This window comes from Microplitis mediator, chromosome 4 (genome assembly GCF_029852145.1).
Source record: "Microplitis mediator isolate UGA2020A chromosome 4, iyMicMedi2.1, whole genome shotgun sequence".
Classification (NCBI taxonomy): Eukaryota; Metazoa; Arthropoda; class Insecta; order Hymenoptera; family Braconidae; genus Microplitis; species Microplitis mediator.
The window spans coordinates 13,523,343-13,543,854 of record NC_079972.1 but is presented as its reverse complement, the minus strand read 5'-3'; the positions used below and the strand labels follow the sequence as shown (position 1 = coordinate 13,543,854).

The following is a 20,512-nucleotide window of genomic DNA, read 5'->3' as shown; positions in this document are numbered from 1 at the left end:
TATATGACATGTACGCGGTAGGTATACATATATCTACATGTATATAAATGAAGACATATATATGTGGGTTGTGGATCTGAGTGAAGTCGCAAGAATCCCGAGTCGGCTCGGCAATATGGCCGGTCAGATGTGCAGCAGTAGGGTGTCAGTGTGGTGTTAGTGTCCGTTATTTATGTCGAATTATCGCAAATCCTGTCCAAACCTCGCGTGTTTTCATGGAATCAGTGAGATATTGTGTCGCGGAAGAAATTCTATTTGCATGAGGGCATAGCACTTACCCCCCACAGCCATGAAGTAAGTACTCTTATTTTACACATAAACTCAATGGTAACCAACTAAAATTATTTCCTCCCTCTTTATAATATATACAAGACCGTACCCAGGAACCCAGGATAGGACGACGGCTTCTTCCTCACTCTCACCCGTCCATTGTTTATAATTTTTGTACCTGTGCTTAAATTACCCGACGAACTTCATTGTTTGCACATTATTATTTTTTACAAGCGTATATGCATTTACGTCAAGCTACCTAAGGGTAATGTGGGACATTCATTGATGAGTTTAGGGGCGTGTTTTTTTGTTTTGCAATTCTACTTATTTTTTTTGGTTCATTATTTTTTTTACTTGTAGTTTATTTCAAGCGTCGATTTTAATGACAGATGTATTTTTAAAATTTTTTTATGGACTGCACACCAGCTGTTGTATTCAAGTTTTACTTCTTTTTCTTATAACAAAAAGACACATGTGAGTAGTTCTTCTACAGATATACATTTTGGTTTTAAAATTATTTTTCTCGCTGGTATAGATTAATCATAACTACTGATAACAATTATTACTGTTGTTTATAATTCTTGGTATTGAGATAAAGCTCAGAAGGTGTAAGTTGTGTACAGAAGATAAATAATTACAATGAGAGGTGTGGAGACTAACAACAGATGTTTCGTACAACGAAATTGGATTGAATCACACGTTTTACTTCTTGCAATAATATATATATATTATATTATACTGTGTACTGTGTGGAATGACGCATAGAGGCCTTGGATGTCGATAAATCACAAACTCGTTTCCTCAAAGCCCTGAAATCGAGGATATCAAGTTTTATTTTATTGTTTATCTACGAGTGGATCCAACGCCGCCAAACGAAATGATATTTTTAAAAATAAAAACAAAACGCGCGATTCTGTTTCAGATGATAAAGAAAAAAGTAAAGTGTCAGGCGTATTTTTTTCGGCGTCAAGGGATTAATGCTATTTTACCGGGGGTGTTTATTCATCCCCAATTCGGGAATCACCCTCGCCCTTGCAGCGGATAGAATTTTACGTACTACAGGAGAATAACGAACCCATAAAACTAGGGATATATCTAAACGAGTGTAGATATATAGATATATATATATATATATATACAGAGAGGGGATGAACACACGAGTCAGCCGGATGCACGCTCTCCTCGTGTCCTTGCCCAACGTGTTTCTTCGTCGCGTGTTGGCAAGAGGGAAAAAAAATATAAGACACTCGAAAAACAAACGTCTATCATTACATTATATACTACATTGCACACCAGTTCTACAGTAGTCCAGGATTCCGACGACACTTGACTTTTGTTGTTCTCTTCTTTCAATGTCACTCTACTCCTATTGACGTGAAATGACAAAACGTCATCTAATTCCGCCGACAAATATCACGCATACAAAATATCAAACAATGACATGCAAGTCTAGCGGGTGGTGTCCGCAGATTATTAAATAAATTTTTTTTCGACTACGCACCGTCAAGCGGAGCGAAAATTGCCGAGCTGCGTTATTAAATCACCAAATGCATGCCTCGTCGTCTACACTTCCTCTTATTAAATTCTTGCATTAATTAAACCGTAGGTAAACATATATATATGATAAATTGTCGTAAAATTGTTAAAGGAAAAATTAAAGGCAAATGAGATGTTTAAAAGTTGACGGCAAGTTGATAGAAAAAAATAGCAGTTTAATCAACAGATCGCCTTTGTCTTTTTTATGACACTCCCGCTGTTCGAACCTTCTTCTCACCGATAATAACTCCCCCAGGGTTCCATTCCTGCTGCTGTTACTGCTACTGCTACTGCTACCACTACTTCTGTGTACTGACGTGACTGACGGGAGATTTACATTCATTCTGACTTTCATTGTCTCACATAATCACGCTAACACAACGATAACTTTGCCCGTTAATGCATTCTGTTGATTTTTGTTTCGTGAAAATAAATAAAAAAGGTGAGGCATTGTTTTTTAAAAATAAAAGTGAAAAACAACCGTGTCATGTTTGCCTGTAGCTTTTATTTCTTTGTTTAATTGACACGATCCCACAATCATTATTTATAAATTTATCCCTTAATTCAAATCTTAACAACATCAGGCAGTTGGCGCTAAAAATAAACCTACAGAAATATGTATATGTATACATTCATATTTTATTTATACAGCATTTACTTGAGCATATATTTTTGATGTACCCTTGATAGTTTTAATGGAGACAGTCATTTTTTACGTTACTATTCTTGAATTCCCGAGGCAAAAATAATCAGAGTAAAAAGTGGAGGACGGAGAGAGAAATGTCGGAAATTTTTTCTTCAAGACTACGATAGCGCTCCATTCTTCCCTGCATTTCTATTTTCTTGGCATCCTTTGTCTGATACTTGGTCAGACGTGCACATATATATTTCCAAGAATTTGCAAGATCCAGCATCCCTCGGTTGTCGCTCTACTCAACACTACACTTAACTCTTTACTTTATTTATAAATTTTTTTATTTTTTTTCATTTTCTCCTCTTGTGCATCTCGTGGTTGACTACGACTACTACGACGATGAGCGAAAACCCACGGGCAAGAGTAATACTAAACGATGACAGACCGGGTGCTCTCGAGAAAAAACTGGTAGTGCCATAGCCATACCCATCCTCGGGTGCTGTTTCACTCCTTCCACTACTACCACCTTTTCATATCCTCCTCTAGTTATTACTCCGCATCGGGTACCACCTGCCTGCCTCTTTAAAACATCTTTCGATATTTCACTCTTGTCTACTCTATACCTTTCGAACTCGCTCACAAAACTCTCCCGTGTTCTTCGCCCTCTTTATCTTAAGACAACAATATGTAGTTCGAATATCCAAGTGTTTAAACTCTTGATACATATATCTATTTATATATCTTTTATATTTAAATAAATAATTTTAAACGATAGTGTTATCGTGTGCAAGTTTCAAGTTTTAGTGCTGAGTAAAAATTTATAAATTTTAAAATAAAATTAATGGTTTGTTATTACAGTAATGGCAATAAAGTGCTCGTAGGCTGAGATAGTAAAAGTTTATGAAAACAAAATGAAGTTAAAGTTGAACTAAATAAATAAAACCACCGGGGACTTTATTAAAGTTAAATATTATAACACACAATTATTAAAGTAGCAATAGTATGCCCACATACGCGGTCCTTTCAATTAAACGACGAGGAAGCTTTTCATAAAATTTATGTCAACTGAGTTTGTCAGACAAAGAAATAACTCGGGCAGTAATTTTGCGGTTTGCGTCTACGTCGTCATCGTGCTCGCGTTCATGCCCGTGGTCGTTGCTCGTTAGTCGTGTTAGGAATTAATCAGAAGAGATCTGACGTTGCCATATACCAAAAAGCTCTGAAAAATACTTACTCTTAAATTACTTGCTATATATATACATATATGCACATACATTTAATTACTTAATTAACCGTACACCTCTTGTGCACTATCGCTCCATACTCGACACAAATTTCATAACAAGGCCTGGTTTTATTTTTTTTACATAATTATAATTTATAAATAATTATATCAACAGTTACCACTAATTGCATATGTTACTACACTAAAATTATTTCGTACAAGAGACCATGAAATAGATATTTTATAAAAATTAGAGTTTTAGTATTAAGACACACGAGTACAATAGACGACAGTTAGCTCAGTGGGTCTGGTGGGTGTATTAAATTTAAACTTTTAAAGAGTCAAATTTCAAAATGTCCATAGTCGAGGGACGAATGTGTGTCTGGTTGGGTTTGTGTAGGCATATTATTATTACCATTACTGTTATTATTGTTGTTGTTATAAAATATAATGTATTGTACATGTACAGAAAGTGCCTGGAACCAATACGTAGGTGTAGTGCGACGGTTCTTATATGGCGGTGTACATACACACCGGGAAGGAGGAAGTGCATCGACCGGTCTCTCCCGAGTGTGCTCTCCTCGTCAACTAAAACCTTTCTGCGTCCTTACTCTCCTTGCACTCTATATAGCACACCTTTGCCATACTAGAGTATAACTCTCTTGTTCTGTTCTGTTCTGTTCCACTCTCTTCTCTTCTGTTCTGTTCTGTTCTGTGCTCTCTGACTGCTGAGTTCCAAACCTAACTGGATGCTAGAAATATGAGATGGAGTACGCTTGGGGACCTCCCGGAAGGCTTTGTTGCACAACCTACTTTTTTTCACTCTCCTCTGCTTAACAATCAAGCACCTCCTCATTTTCAATAACACCCCAAGGTAGTTTCGATTATTCCACTCGTCGCAATGTCTGAAAAAATAAGTTTTTTTAATAAGTTTGTTCAATTAACTACAGTTTATACAAATTTGAAAAAGAAAAAGTAAGATTTTGTTGCTACTCAAAAAAGTCAGCATTGAAAAATTATTTTTTTTCAAAATGCTGAGTGATAATTGCGGGGTTTAGTTCAAAGATAAAATTAAAATAAATAAAACCACAGAAAAAAAATTATTTTTTGGCACAAAAAATTTTTACTCGCCCCAGGGAAATTTTTACTCGTGCCAAGAAATTTTTTAATTATGAATTGAAAACAAAAATTTTCTTGGGGTAAGAAAAAGTTTCTAGTGACAGAAAATTTATTGTGCCAAGAAATATTTTTTTAGTCTTAAAAAATTTATGATCCTGAAGTTAGCAGACAATTAAAAATTTTATGATTTTATTTTGAACAATTAAATTTGAAGAAAAAAAGAAACTGAAAAAATGCACATGTAGAAAATTAAAAAAACTATTAGTGCTTTTTTTTTTATAATTTATCGTTTTTTAAAAAATCAAAAAATTATTAGACGTCGGCTAACTTCAGTATCATAAAAATTTTTGGTTTCATTTCAAAAGCAAAATATTTTTTGAGCCAAGAAATATTTCTTTACTGTGTATTTATTGAGTAGTTGGAAAATTTTGGCAAAAACTCATATGCGGACTATAAAATTTCGGGATGTGGTTAAAAAAATTTTAGTCATTAAAAAATGTAAATAAAAAAAAATTGAGATCAAAGTTTTGAATAAAAGTTTGAATTAACATCAGACGTTATCTAGTATCCTTAAGTAGAAATGAGGAAGCGTGAGGAAGTGGCAATATCTCGCCACATCCTCTTTTCCTCCTCTCACTTTACTATTTTTTTTATTTTTTATTATTTGTTTCTCGATTCCTCTGCGCAGTAGTTGTTACAGTTCTTGCGTTCAGTTTAAAATTAATATTCAACCGCGGTACTTGAAGTATATCATAATTACTCAATGTAAATTACTTTATAGTCAGTAGCATTAATAATCAACAGTAACACAAAAAAATTAAGTTTTCATCAAATGAACTCATTATCAAGCAATTTGTTTTGGAGTGAAAAATAATTGATTATTATTTATCGTAAATGAACAAAATAATTTGATGATAAAAAAATAGAGACGAAAAAAAATGGTCGGGGAAAAAAGTAAAAGCAATATCATTTACTACGAGTGTCACAAGGGATTAGTGAATACTAATCGAGTTGTCGATCGATTGTCAAATCGAAGGCCCGTCCACGTCCGGCCTGTAACGGTACACGGTGGCGAGACCAATAAAAATGAAAATAATACCGAGGATTTGAGACAAATAAGGAGCCATCATTCAAGACAATACTCCTGGCAGGAGTCATGGATGTGGTACTAATTTTAAATACACAATATATCTTTTTTTCTTATTAATATTTATACTAATTATTATTCACTAAACAGATATTTTTATCATTATCATATTTTTATTTATATTCACGTCCGTTTTTATTATCAGCTACGGAGAATTATTTTTTATTCATTTATTTATACACTTTGTTTGTTAATTACTTGCAGGAATTTTTAATACAATTATTTATATTTATATATATATATATATTAATATATATCTTGACACTTTATTGCATTACTTATCATTTGAAAGGTTCCATGTACAGTTCATAGAAAAAAATAATTTCTCGCACCAAGAAATTCTTTTTTTTTGAGTAAATTAATTGCCTATTTGTCTTAATAAATTTTTGTTATCGATAGATTTTTTTTTTTTTTTTAAATAAAAAGCCATATCGCCCCTTTTCTGGGTAAACCTCGTAACTATATTTTTTTCATATTTAAAATTATGAGTGAAAAACATTCTTTAGTACTGCCTGCGTAAAAAAGTGTGAAGATCGAAACGTTTTTCGCACAACGAAAAAAAAAAAGTAAAAAATCTACTGGATGACTAGATTTCTGAAATCTTTCGCATTTAGATGCTGGTATATCAGCTGAAAATCTTAAACCAATCCCGACCTCCAAAACTACCCCTTAAATACTCGAATTACGTGAATTTTTTTCAATATCGTTCCGCGAAAAACGTTCCAATCTTTAGATACATGTAAAAATAGCTTCAAATTTAAATAATTACTAGCTGCTGCCCGCCCGCTTCGCTGGGAATTTTGTAATAACTTTAAATTGAATGAAGATATCGCCATAATTTTTTTTTAGATAAGGACGAAATGTCTAATAAATAAAACTTAGAAAACTAAATTGAAATCTATCCAGTAGTTCTTCCGTGATGCGCGCACAACTGCAGACCTCTAATATTTTATTTATATAGATAACAAAATGTTCGAGAGACTTTTGAATTCTAATATTTCCATTGACCCACGTGTAACAGAATAGATTTTTTGACCGATTTCTGAAGAAATTTTAATTTTGCAGTTACGAGATTTACCCAGAGGGGACGATATGGAAGTAGAAGTAAAATTTGTGGCCGCTTCTCCATCTTTGGGCTCTTAATACTTCATTTTAATTAATGAAAAAGTAAAAAAAAAATTGCGTTGTAATAGTCTAGTAAAAACATCTTGAATACATTTATAAAATTAATTACGTCACGTATTTTATTCAAATTTTTAAAGCCTCCAAAACTGGCCCTTAAGTGGCCAAAAACGGAACCTCTACTCTATTTAAATTTATAAATACAAAAGTTTTTTTTAATTAATTAATTAATTGAATTTTCTAACAATCGATTTTATAAAGGAAGTTTCACTTATTAATAATCGTTTACATTTAAAATGAAAAAGTTTAAAAATTAGTGAACCGTAAATTTAAATTTTCAGTGAATTTAACTTTCATATTTTTTATTAACAATATAATAATTTAAAAAATTACGATACTTAATATTTAACTGAAGCACAAGAAGAAAGTGCAGATAAATTTAAAAAATAACCGTAAACGGTGAACTGTAAAATCTATAAAATTCAAGGTTACTTTATTACTAATAACAGCTTGTAATAACTGAGTAATGAACAGTGACTCGAAAAGTATAATTTCCATTTGTTACACATAAAATTTATCAGGATTAGTAATAAAGAACAAAAGATAGGAATCGCGTCACGCAATGGAAAGTGATGATAAAAGTTTTTTAATTACAAGTTATTATAATTTTGTTCGATTTTAATAGCAAACTATTTAAATTTACGAGCATTCACGCTACTTCATACGCTAATATAGATTACTTAAATTAATTTAATACTCTCAGATAGTAACGGGGTCATTTGGCTCTGCCGAGGTCTAAGCCCCCTGGGGTTTTAATAATTTCCCATAACTACACATACATATCACAAATATAAACATTTTTTTTCTTACTAATTAATGCCATCGTCGATACTAATCTGCTGTCTAATAAAAAATTTTTACGATTCGAAATTAGCGGACGTCTAATAACTCTTAGAATATTTTAAAACCAATAAATTATTAAAAAAAAATTATTTTAAAAAATTGCACCCATAGATTTTTTAATTTTCTACCCATGCATTTTTTTAGTTTTCCTTTTTTTTTTAAATTGATGTTGAAAAAAAAATCCGAAAATTATTAATTGTCTACTTCCTTCGAAATCGTGATTTTTTTTTCGATCCTGAAGTTAGCAGACAATTAAAATTTTTGATTTTATTTTTGAACAATTAAATTAGAAGAAAAAAAAAACTAAAAATATGCACATGTAGAAAATTTAAAAGACTACAAGTGCATTTTTCTAAAATATTTTTTTTTTTTATAATTTCTCGTTTTTTTTTTAATCCAAAAATTATTAGACGTCGGCTAACTTCAGTATCGTATTTTTTTTCCAAATATTGGAAAATATTTCGGTCAGACCAAATGCTAAAATCTATCGGCTCTCTTATTAATTAATTCATTAATATTTTAATGACGGTCTTATTCATTAACGATTTTCGATAAACTTTATTCCATAAAAAAAAAGTCAACTCTGCGCTCCTTAAATTTCCCGCAATTTCTGTCTGCAGAAGAGCGAGTGAAATTTAAAACAAAATGAAATGTTTCTGCATTAGTTTTGAAGCAAATAAATTCCGAAACTGCATCAATAATTTATCAAAGTAAAGTTTGAGTTTCATATTAATGTATCTCGAGTAAATTTATTATTTTATATTAATAATAAACCCAAGTTATGTCCGTTAAAATATTTCAAATGACCTATTTTTTTCTTCAATTTTTTTCTGTCAACAGTGACATTTTATTCAAATTAAAGTAACATTAATATTTACTCTACTGTTATATCTAAAAAAAAAAGAACTAATATACATTCACTTGAATTTAATTAATTCAAATATTTGATCTCGTATATTTACCAGATAAATTTTTATAAAATTCCTTCTAAAAAACAAATAAAATAAAATAAACATTTGTCACTTTGTATGAATTAAAGCTTAAATTTTTGTACTCTAATTCAAATCATCAATCACATGTGTGGTACAAAAAAATAAACAGACCAGTTAAGGTTCAATTTATCCCAAAGCTTTCTCGCACGAGTCAGCGTGGGATCCACTAGGATTTACCATGTGCATATACAATAATAATAATGTACCAAGCAACTAAACTTGCCAGCGTCATTGCAGTCAATCTGTTTGAAATGTTTCCCACGAAATAACCTGTTGATGCAGCAATAATCTATATCCATATGAATGAAACAATGAAAAAAATAATAAAAATATCATTAAAAAAAAAAAATTAGTTTAATTGACTACTTTAAATTACAGGCAATAATTACCCCAAATTACCCCGGAGGATAATGATGATGACGACGGATAATAAAAAAAATAGGATGTAATCAGCGGTACCATAAACTATACTAATAAGTGTCTTATATTTTTTTAATTCCAGCGAAGTAAGTATATCATCAGCCCGTGCGTCGGTGATGGTTTACGACGACGTGAACAAAAGGTGGATACCAAGTGGTAGCTCCTCAGGATTGTCAAAAGTTCAACTTTATCACCACGTTGTACACAACACGTTTCGTGTCGTTGGACGAAAACTCCAAGATCACGAGATTGTAATTAACTGTGCGATACTCAAGGGATTAAAGTACAATCAAGCAACAGGAACATTTCACCAATGGCGTGATAACAATCAAGTTTACGGTCTCAATTTCTCGAGCAAAGATGACGCAGATGCCTTTGCACGCGCTATGTTGCAAGCACTTGATGTAAGATTTTTATTTACTTATTTATCTATGGGTAAATTTTTATTCACGTACCGCGATGATTATAATTTAGGTAGAGGAGTAAATTTTATTCATGAAGAAGTGAGAAAATTGCAACAAAGATTCGCCGACTGGGTTTAGTTACAAACGCAGAATGCCAGGTTTTCAATTATATTTGCTGGCGTGTCGCGTCTTTTGAATTTCTTTTCGCATGTCCTTTGAAGACCGTCTTGGGAACTTTGAGTCTAGTCTAAATTTTTTACGCCTTAATTTTCCTAAAATAATAATTCATTTCAGTAAAAAAAAATTGTAATTAATTACTAGTTTTTTTTAATTTTTATAAATAAACGAGTTAAATAATTAATAATATAAAAATAAAAAAAATGCACATACTGATTTTCAAATTTTATAACTGTGCATTTTTTTAATTTTATTCGATTTACATTTAATTTACTTATTTCAAAATTTTGAAATTGACAATCGTCTACACTCACACTCAAATTTTTTATTAATTATCTACTGATTGAAAAATTTTTTTATTTCATTATGAGAACTGTAAATTACTTTATTGTCGTGAATACTGTAACCGGTAGCTTTAAAAATAGTAAAGATTCCGTCTCAGACGGAGATAAATCCTGATTTATTTTAAGTCACATAGAATTATCTCCATTCATAAAAAATAAAATATATTTAGACTTGGGGAAGGTGAAGTGAATTTATTTAAATCCACGGCTTTATTTTTAGCGTTGGTTAAAAAAAACGTGTTGAGTCCTTGAGTATCATGAAAATTGACCTTTTGATTAGAGCGATTGTCACAAATTGGCCGCTAATTATCTCTGGTTGTGTAGGTGCTGAGTAATGGCAGCAACATATCGAGGAGTTTAGTACCAGCAGGCACACCAGCAGGTCAACAGCAAACTGTCTATCCCCAGCAACCCCAGCAGCAGCCGACTCAGGCTAACGCACAATACGAAGAGGACATGGGATACAGGTAATTAATTATTCGAATAAATTTATTTACTTATTTATTTTGAACCTCATATTCACTTAACGTCTTGTTGAAAATTTTATCTCTCCGACAATATTTATTTTAGTTGATTTTATTTTATTTAATTATAATGAGCGACAGCTTTGTACTCAATGAATAAATAAATGAGTCGATAGAGGGTGCGCGTTGGTTAGAAATAGCTATCAGAATATTTGATGGGTGATTACAGTCAAATCCAAGGCCATGCTCATCAAAGTCATCCATCAATGGTGGGTGCAATCCCACGGATTTCGTTGTCACTCGGACATCTTTCATCAGGAGTCGCTGGTGTAACACCTTCCTCAGTGCCCCCGACTCCTACTCCCAATCATCAGAATCAGAATCAGAATCAAAATCAGAATCAGAATAACATAACAAACAATAACAATCACAACAGCGTCATACCAACGGCGATTATTCAAACTGGCGGTTGCTCGCGTCATTCACCAACAAATGGCCTCAATACGAGGTGAACTCTTTTAATGTGGATTTGATTGTGTCAACACATCTTACAATCACTACCAAGATTTTTATATATACACAGAAAAAAAAAATTCTTGGCGCAAAAAATTTTACTCGCCCCAAGAAAATTTTTGCATCATAAATTGAAAATAAAAATTTTTTTGAGGTGAAAAAAAATTTTTTCTAGTCCTAAGAAAATTTTTGCCTTCAATTCGTAGTACAAAATATTTCTTGCGTCAATTTCTTATGATCCTGAAGTTAGCAGACAATTAAAAATTTTCAGATTTTTTTTCACTTGAATTTAAAAGAAAATAAAAATATGCACATGTAGAAAATTTAAAAAACTACAGGTGCAATTTTCTGAAATATATATTTTTTAAATTTATCGTTTTAAAAAAATCAGACGTTAATTCCAGTGTCATTTTTTCTGTGTATTTTAACAATCCTCCGTTATTAGTCACCCCATTTCACTCACTCACTCACTCACACTTCCATCAATGGTCACATTCACTCTCGTATACTTTATATATATAAATACTTTTTATTTTCTTTATTAAACTCCTGATGCATGTCGTTCAATATTCAAATAGTTCATTGTCATTTAATGTTCCTTTGTTAGACCTTATCTTATATATTTACTTTTATTTAAACTACTTATTGATCATGAGCTAGGTCATTTTGTCATAAATATATGACTTGCATCTGTCCTCGGTAGTTACCAACGGAAAACTACTTTGCGTGTTTGTTTAATTTAGTTTAAGATATTGTCTAGCATAATAATGATACCAATAATATTAATAATAATAATAATAATAATAATTGTAATGATATCTTTTCATGACGCAATAACGAAAAAATAAATTATTGTAAGCCCGTTAATTTTTATGTGTAACCACCTTAGCGATGGCTAAGACTAATCCCACAAACTGGGTAAGTATCTTGTTAACTCGGTTGCAATTTAGTTTATTTTTACGGCTCACTCGATTAAGTTTATGCTGAATGACAGCTTGGATTTAGAAAACTAATCTCACCTAGATTATTTTTTTAATTTTTTTAAATAGAATAGAAAATGTGATCCTGAAGTTAGAAGACAATTAGCAATTTCCGGATTTTTTTTCAACAAATTAATTACAAAAAAAAAAAACTAAAAAAATGCACATGTAGAAAATTGAAAAAGCTATAGGTGGAATTTTTTTTATTTTTTTTTTTATTATTTACCGTTTCTAAAAGAATCAAAAAATTATTAGACCTCGGCTAAGTTCAAGATCATTAGAAAATTTAATTTGACAATTAAAAAAAAAAATAATTAATCGCTAAGGTGGTTTTATAGATGAATTTAAAATTGTCTTCAAGTAGCTGTCTCTTAGAGGTATAATAAAAAATAACTAAATGTTTAAATCAATATTCTAGTCTCTAGATGGCTGAATAATTTGGCTTCGCATAAATTTATAACTTTTATATATTATTCAAACTAAAATTTAATTTTAAATAATTTTTAAAATATTTTCACTGTTTTTACAGAACCATGACCCGGGAAGACGTTGCAATTATTCAGGAACGCAGAATGTCCCAACAAAGTCAAAGTAGGTCATAGCGCATTTAATTACTCCGGTATAAAATTATTTATTAAAACAAATTTACTGGAGAATTATTTAATAATTAATTTTATCCAGGTTCAAACGGGCCAAACGCCGTTTCTCCCAGTTGTCCATCAGTGAATCCCCAGTCACAGCAACAGCAACCTGTACAGCAGCAGCCGCAGCAGTCTGGACACCACAGAACGTCTTCAGCACCGCCAGCGCCTCAGCCCCAGCCTCCACCGATGCCCGGAGCGATGATAATACGGCCGCAGATACCTGGGCCTCCGGCGCCACCGCCCCAGCCTCCAGCGGCACCACCAGCGCCTCCTTGTCCACCAGCGATGATGAACATCAATGCCCCAGTGCCGCCCCCGATGATAAATCAGTACGCACAATCATCATCCCAAACGAACGTCATCGCGAATCAGCCCAACTCTCAACCCCAAAATATTTACGGCAATAATAATATTAATAATCAGAATAATAATCAGGCAAATAACAATAATCAGTACGCCAGCACACAGTCAAATCAGTACGCTAGTAATTCAAATGTCTGTCAGAGTCAGTACTCGAGTCAGAGTAGTCTTTACGGGAGTAATAATCAAAATTATTCGCAGTCAAACAACGCAATATCTGTAGCGCCGGGTAGTCAGTACGCGAGTAGTCAAAATTCTCAGTACGCTGCTGCGGGAAATAATGTTGCTGTTGCCGGTAATAATCAGTACGGTAGTAACAGTTCGATAAATCAGTACGCAAGTTCACCGAATCAGTTTGTACAGCAACAACAGCAACAAGCTCAAGTATCTCAGTACGGAGTCGTGGGCCCAGTTGCCCAAGGGCAGTATGCCGGGCAAAATGCTAATAACGTTGTCAATAATCCCTACGGGACACCTGCTAATTCCGTTAATCAGTACGCAACTGGGCCTGCGGTTAACGCTAACGCTTATCCTCCCGTTGGCAGCAATGGTCCTCCGCCACCCCCGATGGGTCCGCTCGTTGGTCCTGCTGCTCCACCCCCACCTCCGCCCCCGCCTGCTCCCAACGCTGATGCTACCAAGAGTGCTCAAGGTACTAATAATACTGTTAACTCGTCTGTGCCTGAATCTGCGCCCGATGTTAATTCCTTGGCAGCTGCGCTCCAAGCCGCCAGATTGAAAAAGAAACAGGTAATTTTTTTTTTATTTTACTTTCAAACGAATTTTTTTTGCTGGGATGTTTAACATAATTTTTTTTTAGCAACAAGCGCAGTCAGTAGAAAATAGTCCATCTAGTGGCGGAGGTGGCGGCAATTACGGAACTCTCGGACGAGGAGGAGGCGGTGGAATGGCTTCAATGATGGATGAAATGGCTAAAACACTGGCACGTCGTCGGGCAGCTGTTGAAAAAAAACAACCGGAGCAACCTCCAGTAATTACATACTTATTTTTTTTATTTTAACTCAATTACTTGTAATTGCAATAATTGCTTTTAATTTATAGGAACCAGATAATTCACCAGACAAAAAATGGGACAAAAATAACGCGAATAATAAATTTTCAAATGGAGCAGAGTCACCAAAGTCTGCGCGCAAAAGGTTTGGATCTGCTTCCGAGGACACTTTACTTCGAGTTAATGGTGTTAATGACGGGGCCTTGCTTACTGCTCAAGAAATGGAGGCCTTCAAAGCTGAAATAATAAAAGAAGTGCGAAAAGAGTTTCAGAAAATGAAACAAGAGATAATTGATGGTAACATTTTTTTTTTGCGCTAAAATTTTGAACTTCCCTGAGTGATGGTTGCATTAAAATTTTTTTTTTTGTTTGTTTCAGCATTGAAAGGAGAATTGAATCGAAGGTAAAGATTTATACAGCTTAAAACAGACAAATAAACAAGAATAATAAAATAAAAAAAAAACTGATAAATAAAGAAGAGAGATTTGACTAGATAGTTGAACTTTACCATTATCATCGACAAACAACCACTTTAACGGTTTTTATTACATACTTGCGATAACAAAGTGTAGTAATATCCATGTATATCTGCCATTTGTGTGTAAGTACATTAATCTAGCTTAGAAAATTAACTTTAAGTTGAGTTTAATTTCGTACCCAGTTACTATTAGTAAAAAAAAACTGTTTCTTTTATATAAATTTATTAATCTATTTAATTTCTATCGGAATTCAAAATTACTGAGCTATCCACAAGCTTTCATATTTTATATTTTTAAAAGTAACATTTACCGACAACTTCAAATATTTGAATTTTCATTTTCATGTCGCGGTTTTTTTAAATTTTATTATTTGTAAAATATGAGTGTGAATGCAGCTGACGATTGCCAGTTTTATAAATTTTTACATAAACAAAAATTTGAAAATGCGAACGCAGATAATTTAAAAATCAGTACCCGCCTTTTTTTAAATTTCATTATTTCAGTTATTAAAATTATTTTACAAAAACTTGTAAATTGTCTCATGTCTGGTACATTCACACTCATAAAATATTTAAAATACGACGATTGTGATTTAATATTCCTGGCTGTATTCATATAAGTACATATCAATTATACATTCCGTTTAATTTTTCATTAAACTTTTTTTTACTACAATATTTAAAACTCGTCGTAAAAAAAATTTAAACTACGATTTTTTTATTTTTTATTTCTAACTCCCACGACATTTGAATGAAAAAATTATTCGCGGTATCAATGGAACACAAAAAAAAAAAAAAATCAATAGTGAGTTCAAATAAATGCGTTGAAAAAATGATACTGAAGTTAGCTGACGTTTTATAATTTTTGGATTTCAAAAAAAAATTTCGAAAAATTGCACTTATAGTTTTTTAAATTTTCTACCCATGCATTTTTTTTTTTTTTTTTTTTTGTAATTGATTGTTGAAAAAAAAAATCCGAAAATTGCAAATTGTCTACTAACTTCAGAATCATTTGAAAAAAAAATAGACTTAAAAATATATAAATGACAGCAATAAAAATATTTGTTATGATTACTATTGACAATTAAGAAGCACGTAAATGGATTTCGATAGTCGATAAATAAATTTTAAAAAAATAAACATAATAATAATAATAATAAGGAACAGAGTTACTCGTATTAGCAGAAGTAATGTGTCGCGGTTATTTGCACAATCTTCTGTGACTGAAATAAATAAAAGTCAGTCTATATTTAAAAACTAATAAGTAAATATACAAAGGTACTATTAATTTTAAAATAAAATTTTCACTGGATTTATATTAAATAAATAAAAATAAAATTTTCTAATATTTTTTTCTTATTAAGACTGAGCTAAAACAAGAGCAATTTAATTATCTATTTATAATAATTAAATAAATAATAAAAAAAAAGTTATTAAAATTAACACTCGTATTAAATACTGAGTAAACGAATGGACAATTTGATTGTAACTGACAGGTTTTTATTATTTGACTGATAAAAAATATGAGGAGCTGAAGGGCTGCACAAATTTATCTAATAATTTTAAAATAAATAAAATTGGGAACTTATAATTATTTATAAAATCAATACTAAGATTTAAAATTAAATAATAATAATAATAATAATAATTAATATATCAATCTTATAAGTAAAGATAAATATTAAAAGGCTGATTGTCGTATTCCGACGATTTTAATGCGTCGTGCACATGCTTTTGCTAAACTAAACTACTCTTCCCGTGTAATATATATATCAGTATAAAATATTAAGTGCTTCTTAGGCTTTTTATTTAAATATTAAACTTATTAATGATAAAAGTTATTTATAATTGGATGTATTTATATTAAATTTTAATTAAAACAATTAAACTACCAAAAAAAAATTTAATTACTTGTGAAAATGGCTTTGTGGATAATTATAGTCGAGATATTAAATAAGTTTATGCTTGAAGGCATTCTCAGACAGTGCTCCCACTTTTTTTAAATATTCAATGACTTTCAATTGCAATGACCGTAAAATTTTGATGATTAATTGAAAAAAGAACAATTTCGCTGAGATAGATTTTTAAAAAAATTACTCACGAGTTAATGAAATTTGAAAAATAAATTTCAGTAAAATCTTCATAATTTGAACTGTCAAATTTTATGATCCAGACGTCAACAGACAATCGGAAATTTTCGGATTTTTTTACTGGAGAATTAAAAAAAAAAAACTAAAAATATGCACATGTAGAAAATTTAAAAAACTATGGGTGCAATTTTTGGAAATATTTTTTTTTTAATGACTTATTGTTTAAAAAAAATCCAAAAATTATCAGATGTCGGCCAACTTCCGTTTCATAAAATTTTGATGAGTGTAGCAGACGTCAGACGAATTTAAAAATATAAAAAATAGAGTAAATAATTAAAAAAAAATATTTCGAAACAATGCACTTATTAATTTTGAAATTTTTTACATGCGCATTTTTTAAAATTTTATTTTATTAATTATTTACTCCATTAATAATTTTAAAGTTGCTCTGCTACACTCATAAATTTTGTAGACTACAATTTATTTAAAAATTTTCTTTAAATCCTAATTGATAACAACTGTAAGTATTTTTTAAAAATCTAATCAGCAAAATTGTAACTGCGTTTTTTTTTTAATTCATACTTAAATTTTTTTAAAAATAATTAATTAAATTTTTATACTGGTTACAGTTCGTCATTAAATATTTTTAAAAAGTGGGGGTACTGTCAAAATGCTCGTAATGTTGCATTAAATTCCATTAATCGTTTTTTTTTAATTTTTGTTTCTATGTGAGAAATGTGCACTCGATTTAAATTGATAATTAATATTATCAATTATTAATTATTAAATACAAAGCTTGAATTGTCATACTTATATATCTCAATTGTCTTATCGTATATTTTATATTTCTTTTGTAAATATTAATCTTATTCCTTCCATTAACACATATTTATTTATAATTATTTACATTTAGTTTAATTTCAAATTAATCATCAAAAAAAATAATTATAATTATTAATAAAATTTTTATAAAATTTATTGTCATGGATTTAAATCACCAGTGAGTTACTATAATTATTTATACTTTTTATAAAATATTTAATTGTCAATTAAAATGTTTATCAATAAATCTTAAATGTTTAAATAAAATTAGCGGGAAAAATTTGAAAATCATTATTGCGATATAGGACCAGAAAAAAAATGGATAGTATTAAGCAGCATTTACGCGTTAAATATATCAATTGCTGAATTTGTAGCTCTAATATTTGTAATAAAATAAAAAAAAATTATTAATGTACAAGACCCAATTATTGACACTTGAATTTCTTTGCTTTGACTTTCGCGCAAAATTGTTGATATTTTTAAAATAAAAAATTAAATTTCAGAGAATACGAGATCAAAGTGACACCTTTTAGTTAATTATTGATATCAAGTCCCAGTAAAGAGACATAATTTAATTAATAATCAACTAAAATAATTTAGAATCCCGACTCTGTATCTTTTGAAATTTAAATTGCCTACAAATATTTTAATATTTTTTAAATGTAAAATTCCGAGTATGGGAATCCCATGATTTTATGACGTGCCAATAATTGGTACACTTGAGTAATTAAATAAAATATTTTATATTTATTAAAAAAAATAAAATCATTAAATTTAATGCAATTAAAAAATATATGATATTTCATATTAATATCACATATATTATTAAATAATAATTTGTGTCTGATATATTTGTTGGTGTCAATAATTGGGACTTACTTTAGTTAAAGCCGCCAGTTTATTTAACTGAGTGAATAACGAATTGAATGTGAATGAAAAAAAAAAAAAAAATAAAACGAACAAATAAAGTAATTATAGCAAAGCTATTGTATTGTATCTTGAAATGTAATTACTTAAATCCAAACATATTCTCATCAGGAGAAAAATATTTAAAAATAAAATATCGACCATAAACAGTTTTCGATAATTTTTTATGTTAAATTCCAGCAAAACTGTTTATGCTCTTACTGTTTTAAATAAAAAAAATAAAATAAAAATTAAAATATTGTATTGGATTTTATTGTAATAAGATTATAATTATAATTATGATTATTAATTAAATAAGAATAAGTTGTCTCAATTGTACAGTTGTACACGTAAATAATTGTTCTCATTGTAATATTTTAAAATACGGATTATTCGGCAAGACGTCGCGAGTAACAACCGATTTAAATTCATTTTTTAACTCCTTTTAAACCGCGGTCTGTTCGGATCCATTGGGCCGCTTGCTATACACCCGGGAAAATTTGAATTCTTCGAAGATTAAATTTTTAGAAGAAAAGTAAAACAATTAAAAAAACTATCAATTATCAATGTACTGATTAAAGTTAAATTTAAGTCAACAGATTTTAGTATTTCGATTATGAATATTTTTCATAAATAAAAAAAAGTCGATCATTAATTAATAAAAAATGTAAATAAAAATAAAAATCGATCTTATCATGTACCTGAAGATCGGGTCGTTTTTCGCGCCACGAAAATGAAAAAAAAATTTACGTAATTCGACTGCTTGATGTGACTTCAGGGATAATTGGGGGTGCCTGCAATTTTTAGTCCATACAAGCACCTGTGCGAAACATTTTGGAAATTTCGTTCCAGTAGTTTTTGTACTTTTCATTTTGTATTTTTATTTTCGTTCTGCAAAAAATGTTCCGATCTTATCATGTCTTCTGTCTGCAGTAAATGTACATGTAAATTTTATGTGCGTGCAGCATAATAAAATTTATTTTTATTTCTGATTAAAATTTCTTACTAATTAATGACTGATTAATTTTATTCTCATTGATACTGTTCATAAAAATTACTCACAATCGTAACATCAAAATTTGTGCACTTAAACTGTCATTTTAATCCGTAGCCTTGATAATTCATGAATTTTTTATTGGTTCTTTTTCCTAAAAAATTTACAAAATTTAAAATTTAAATTTTCCCGGTATCTCGTGGGCCTCAGTACCCAGGGGTCATGGGTCCGAATGACCACTGGATTTTATAATTTTTGTATTTTTATATTTAACCCGAATAATTTTTTTTACTGTATAAAAAATTTACAATATCTTTCAATAACAGGCAGTTTGACAATAGGATTGCCAATAAGGGGCTGTGATTGGAACGTGATTTTTATTTAATGCTCTACAATATTTATTGATTAATAATTAATAATAATAATAATAAATAATAAATAATTAATAAACGACTGCATTGATTGAGAAATATGAATATTAATATTAATAATACTAATAATATAATAAATAAATACTAATAATAATAATGCAGACTCGCAGATAAATAACTTGCCGAATGATTCGTTGTGTGTTTAAAAGTGCATTTAAACTAGATTAGATTGAGATGAAATAACACTTGATAATAATAATTACTGCCTCTGTAATAAATCACCGGTAGATAATTTATGTGTTACTTGTAAGTGTATATTATCTCAATCACTTGTCATCGCACTAGTACTACTTCCTTTTTTATATAAATATTATATAATATAAATAAGTATAAATTTAGTATACATGCAATTTCGCGTTGTTGACTTCCCCAGGAGGATAACGAATGGTATTTTTATTTTTTTTTTTATTTTTGTTTCATTTTTTTTACAATTATGAAGGAAAGTCAGGACGTATAAATATTTAAAAAATAATGGAGTGATGATTTGAAACAACGCCACATAGTATTTGAAAAAATAAAAAAAAA

General features: G+C 30.2%; 1 protein-coding gene and 1 long non-coding RNA gene across 5 annotated transcripts in view; one reads left to right on the top strand and one right to left on the bottom strand.

The window, feature by feature from the left end:
* Positions 1-63: 63 nt before the first annotated feature.
* Positions 64-19,999, top strand: LOC130666814 (protein enabled). Of its 4 annotated transcripts, XM_057468110.1 has the most exons (10): positions 5,482-5,949; positions 9,451-9,772; positions 10,618-10,760; positions 10,987-11,265; positions 12,780-12,841; positions 12,932-13,223; positions 13,800-14,004; positions 14,075-14,245; positions 14,317-14,563; positions 14,645-19,999. In XM_057468110.1, the coding sequence occupies exons 1-10, from the start codon at positions 5,723-5,725 to the stop codon at positions 14,671-14,673; spliced, it is 1,977 nt and encodes a 658-aa protein (XP_057324093.1). In that variant the 5' UTR covers positions 5,482-5,722; the 3' UTR covers positions 14,674-19,999. The 4 variants fall into 4 exon arrangements, with proteins under 4 accessions (XP_057324091.1, XP_057324093.1, XP_057324090.1 ...); XM_057468108.1 differs by lacking the exon at positions 5,482-5,949 and adding an exon at positions 64-294 and having other exon boundaries at positions 12,932-14,004; XM_057468107.1 differs by having other exon boundaries at positions 5,489-5,949; positions 12,932-14,004.
* The window catches only part of LOC130666844 (uncharacterized), a 61,567-nt gene continuing 42,780 nt past the window's right edge, over positions 1,726-20,512 (bottom strand). Inside the window, exon 3 of the long non-coding RNA XR_008989756.1 lies at positions 1,726-4,570. This is a non-coding gene — a long non-coding RNA (uncharacterized LOC130666844). The remainder of the gene's footprint in view (positions 4,571-20,512) is intronic.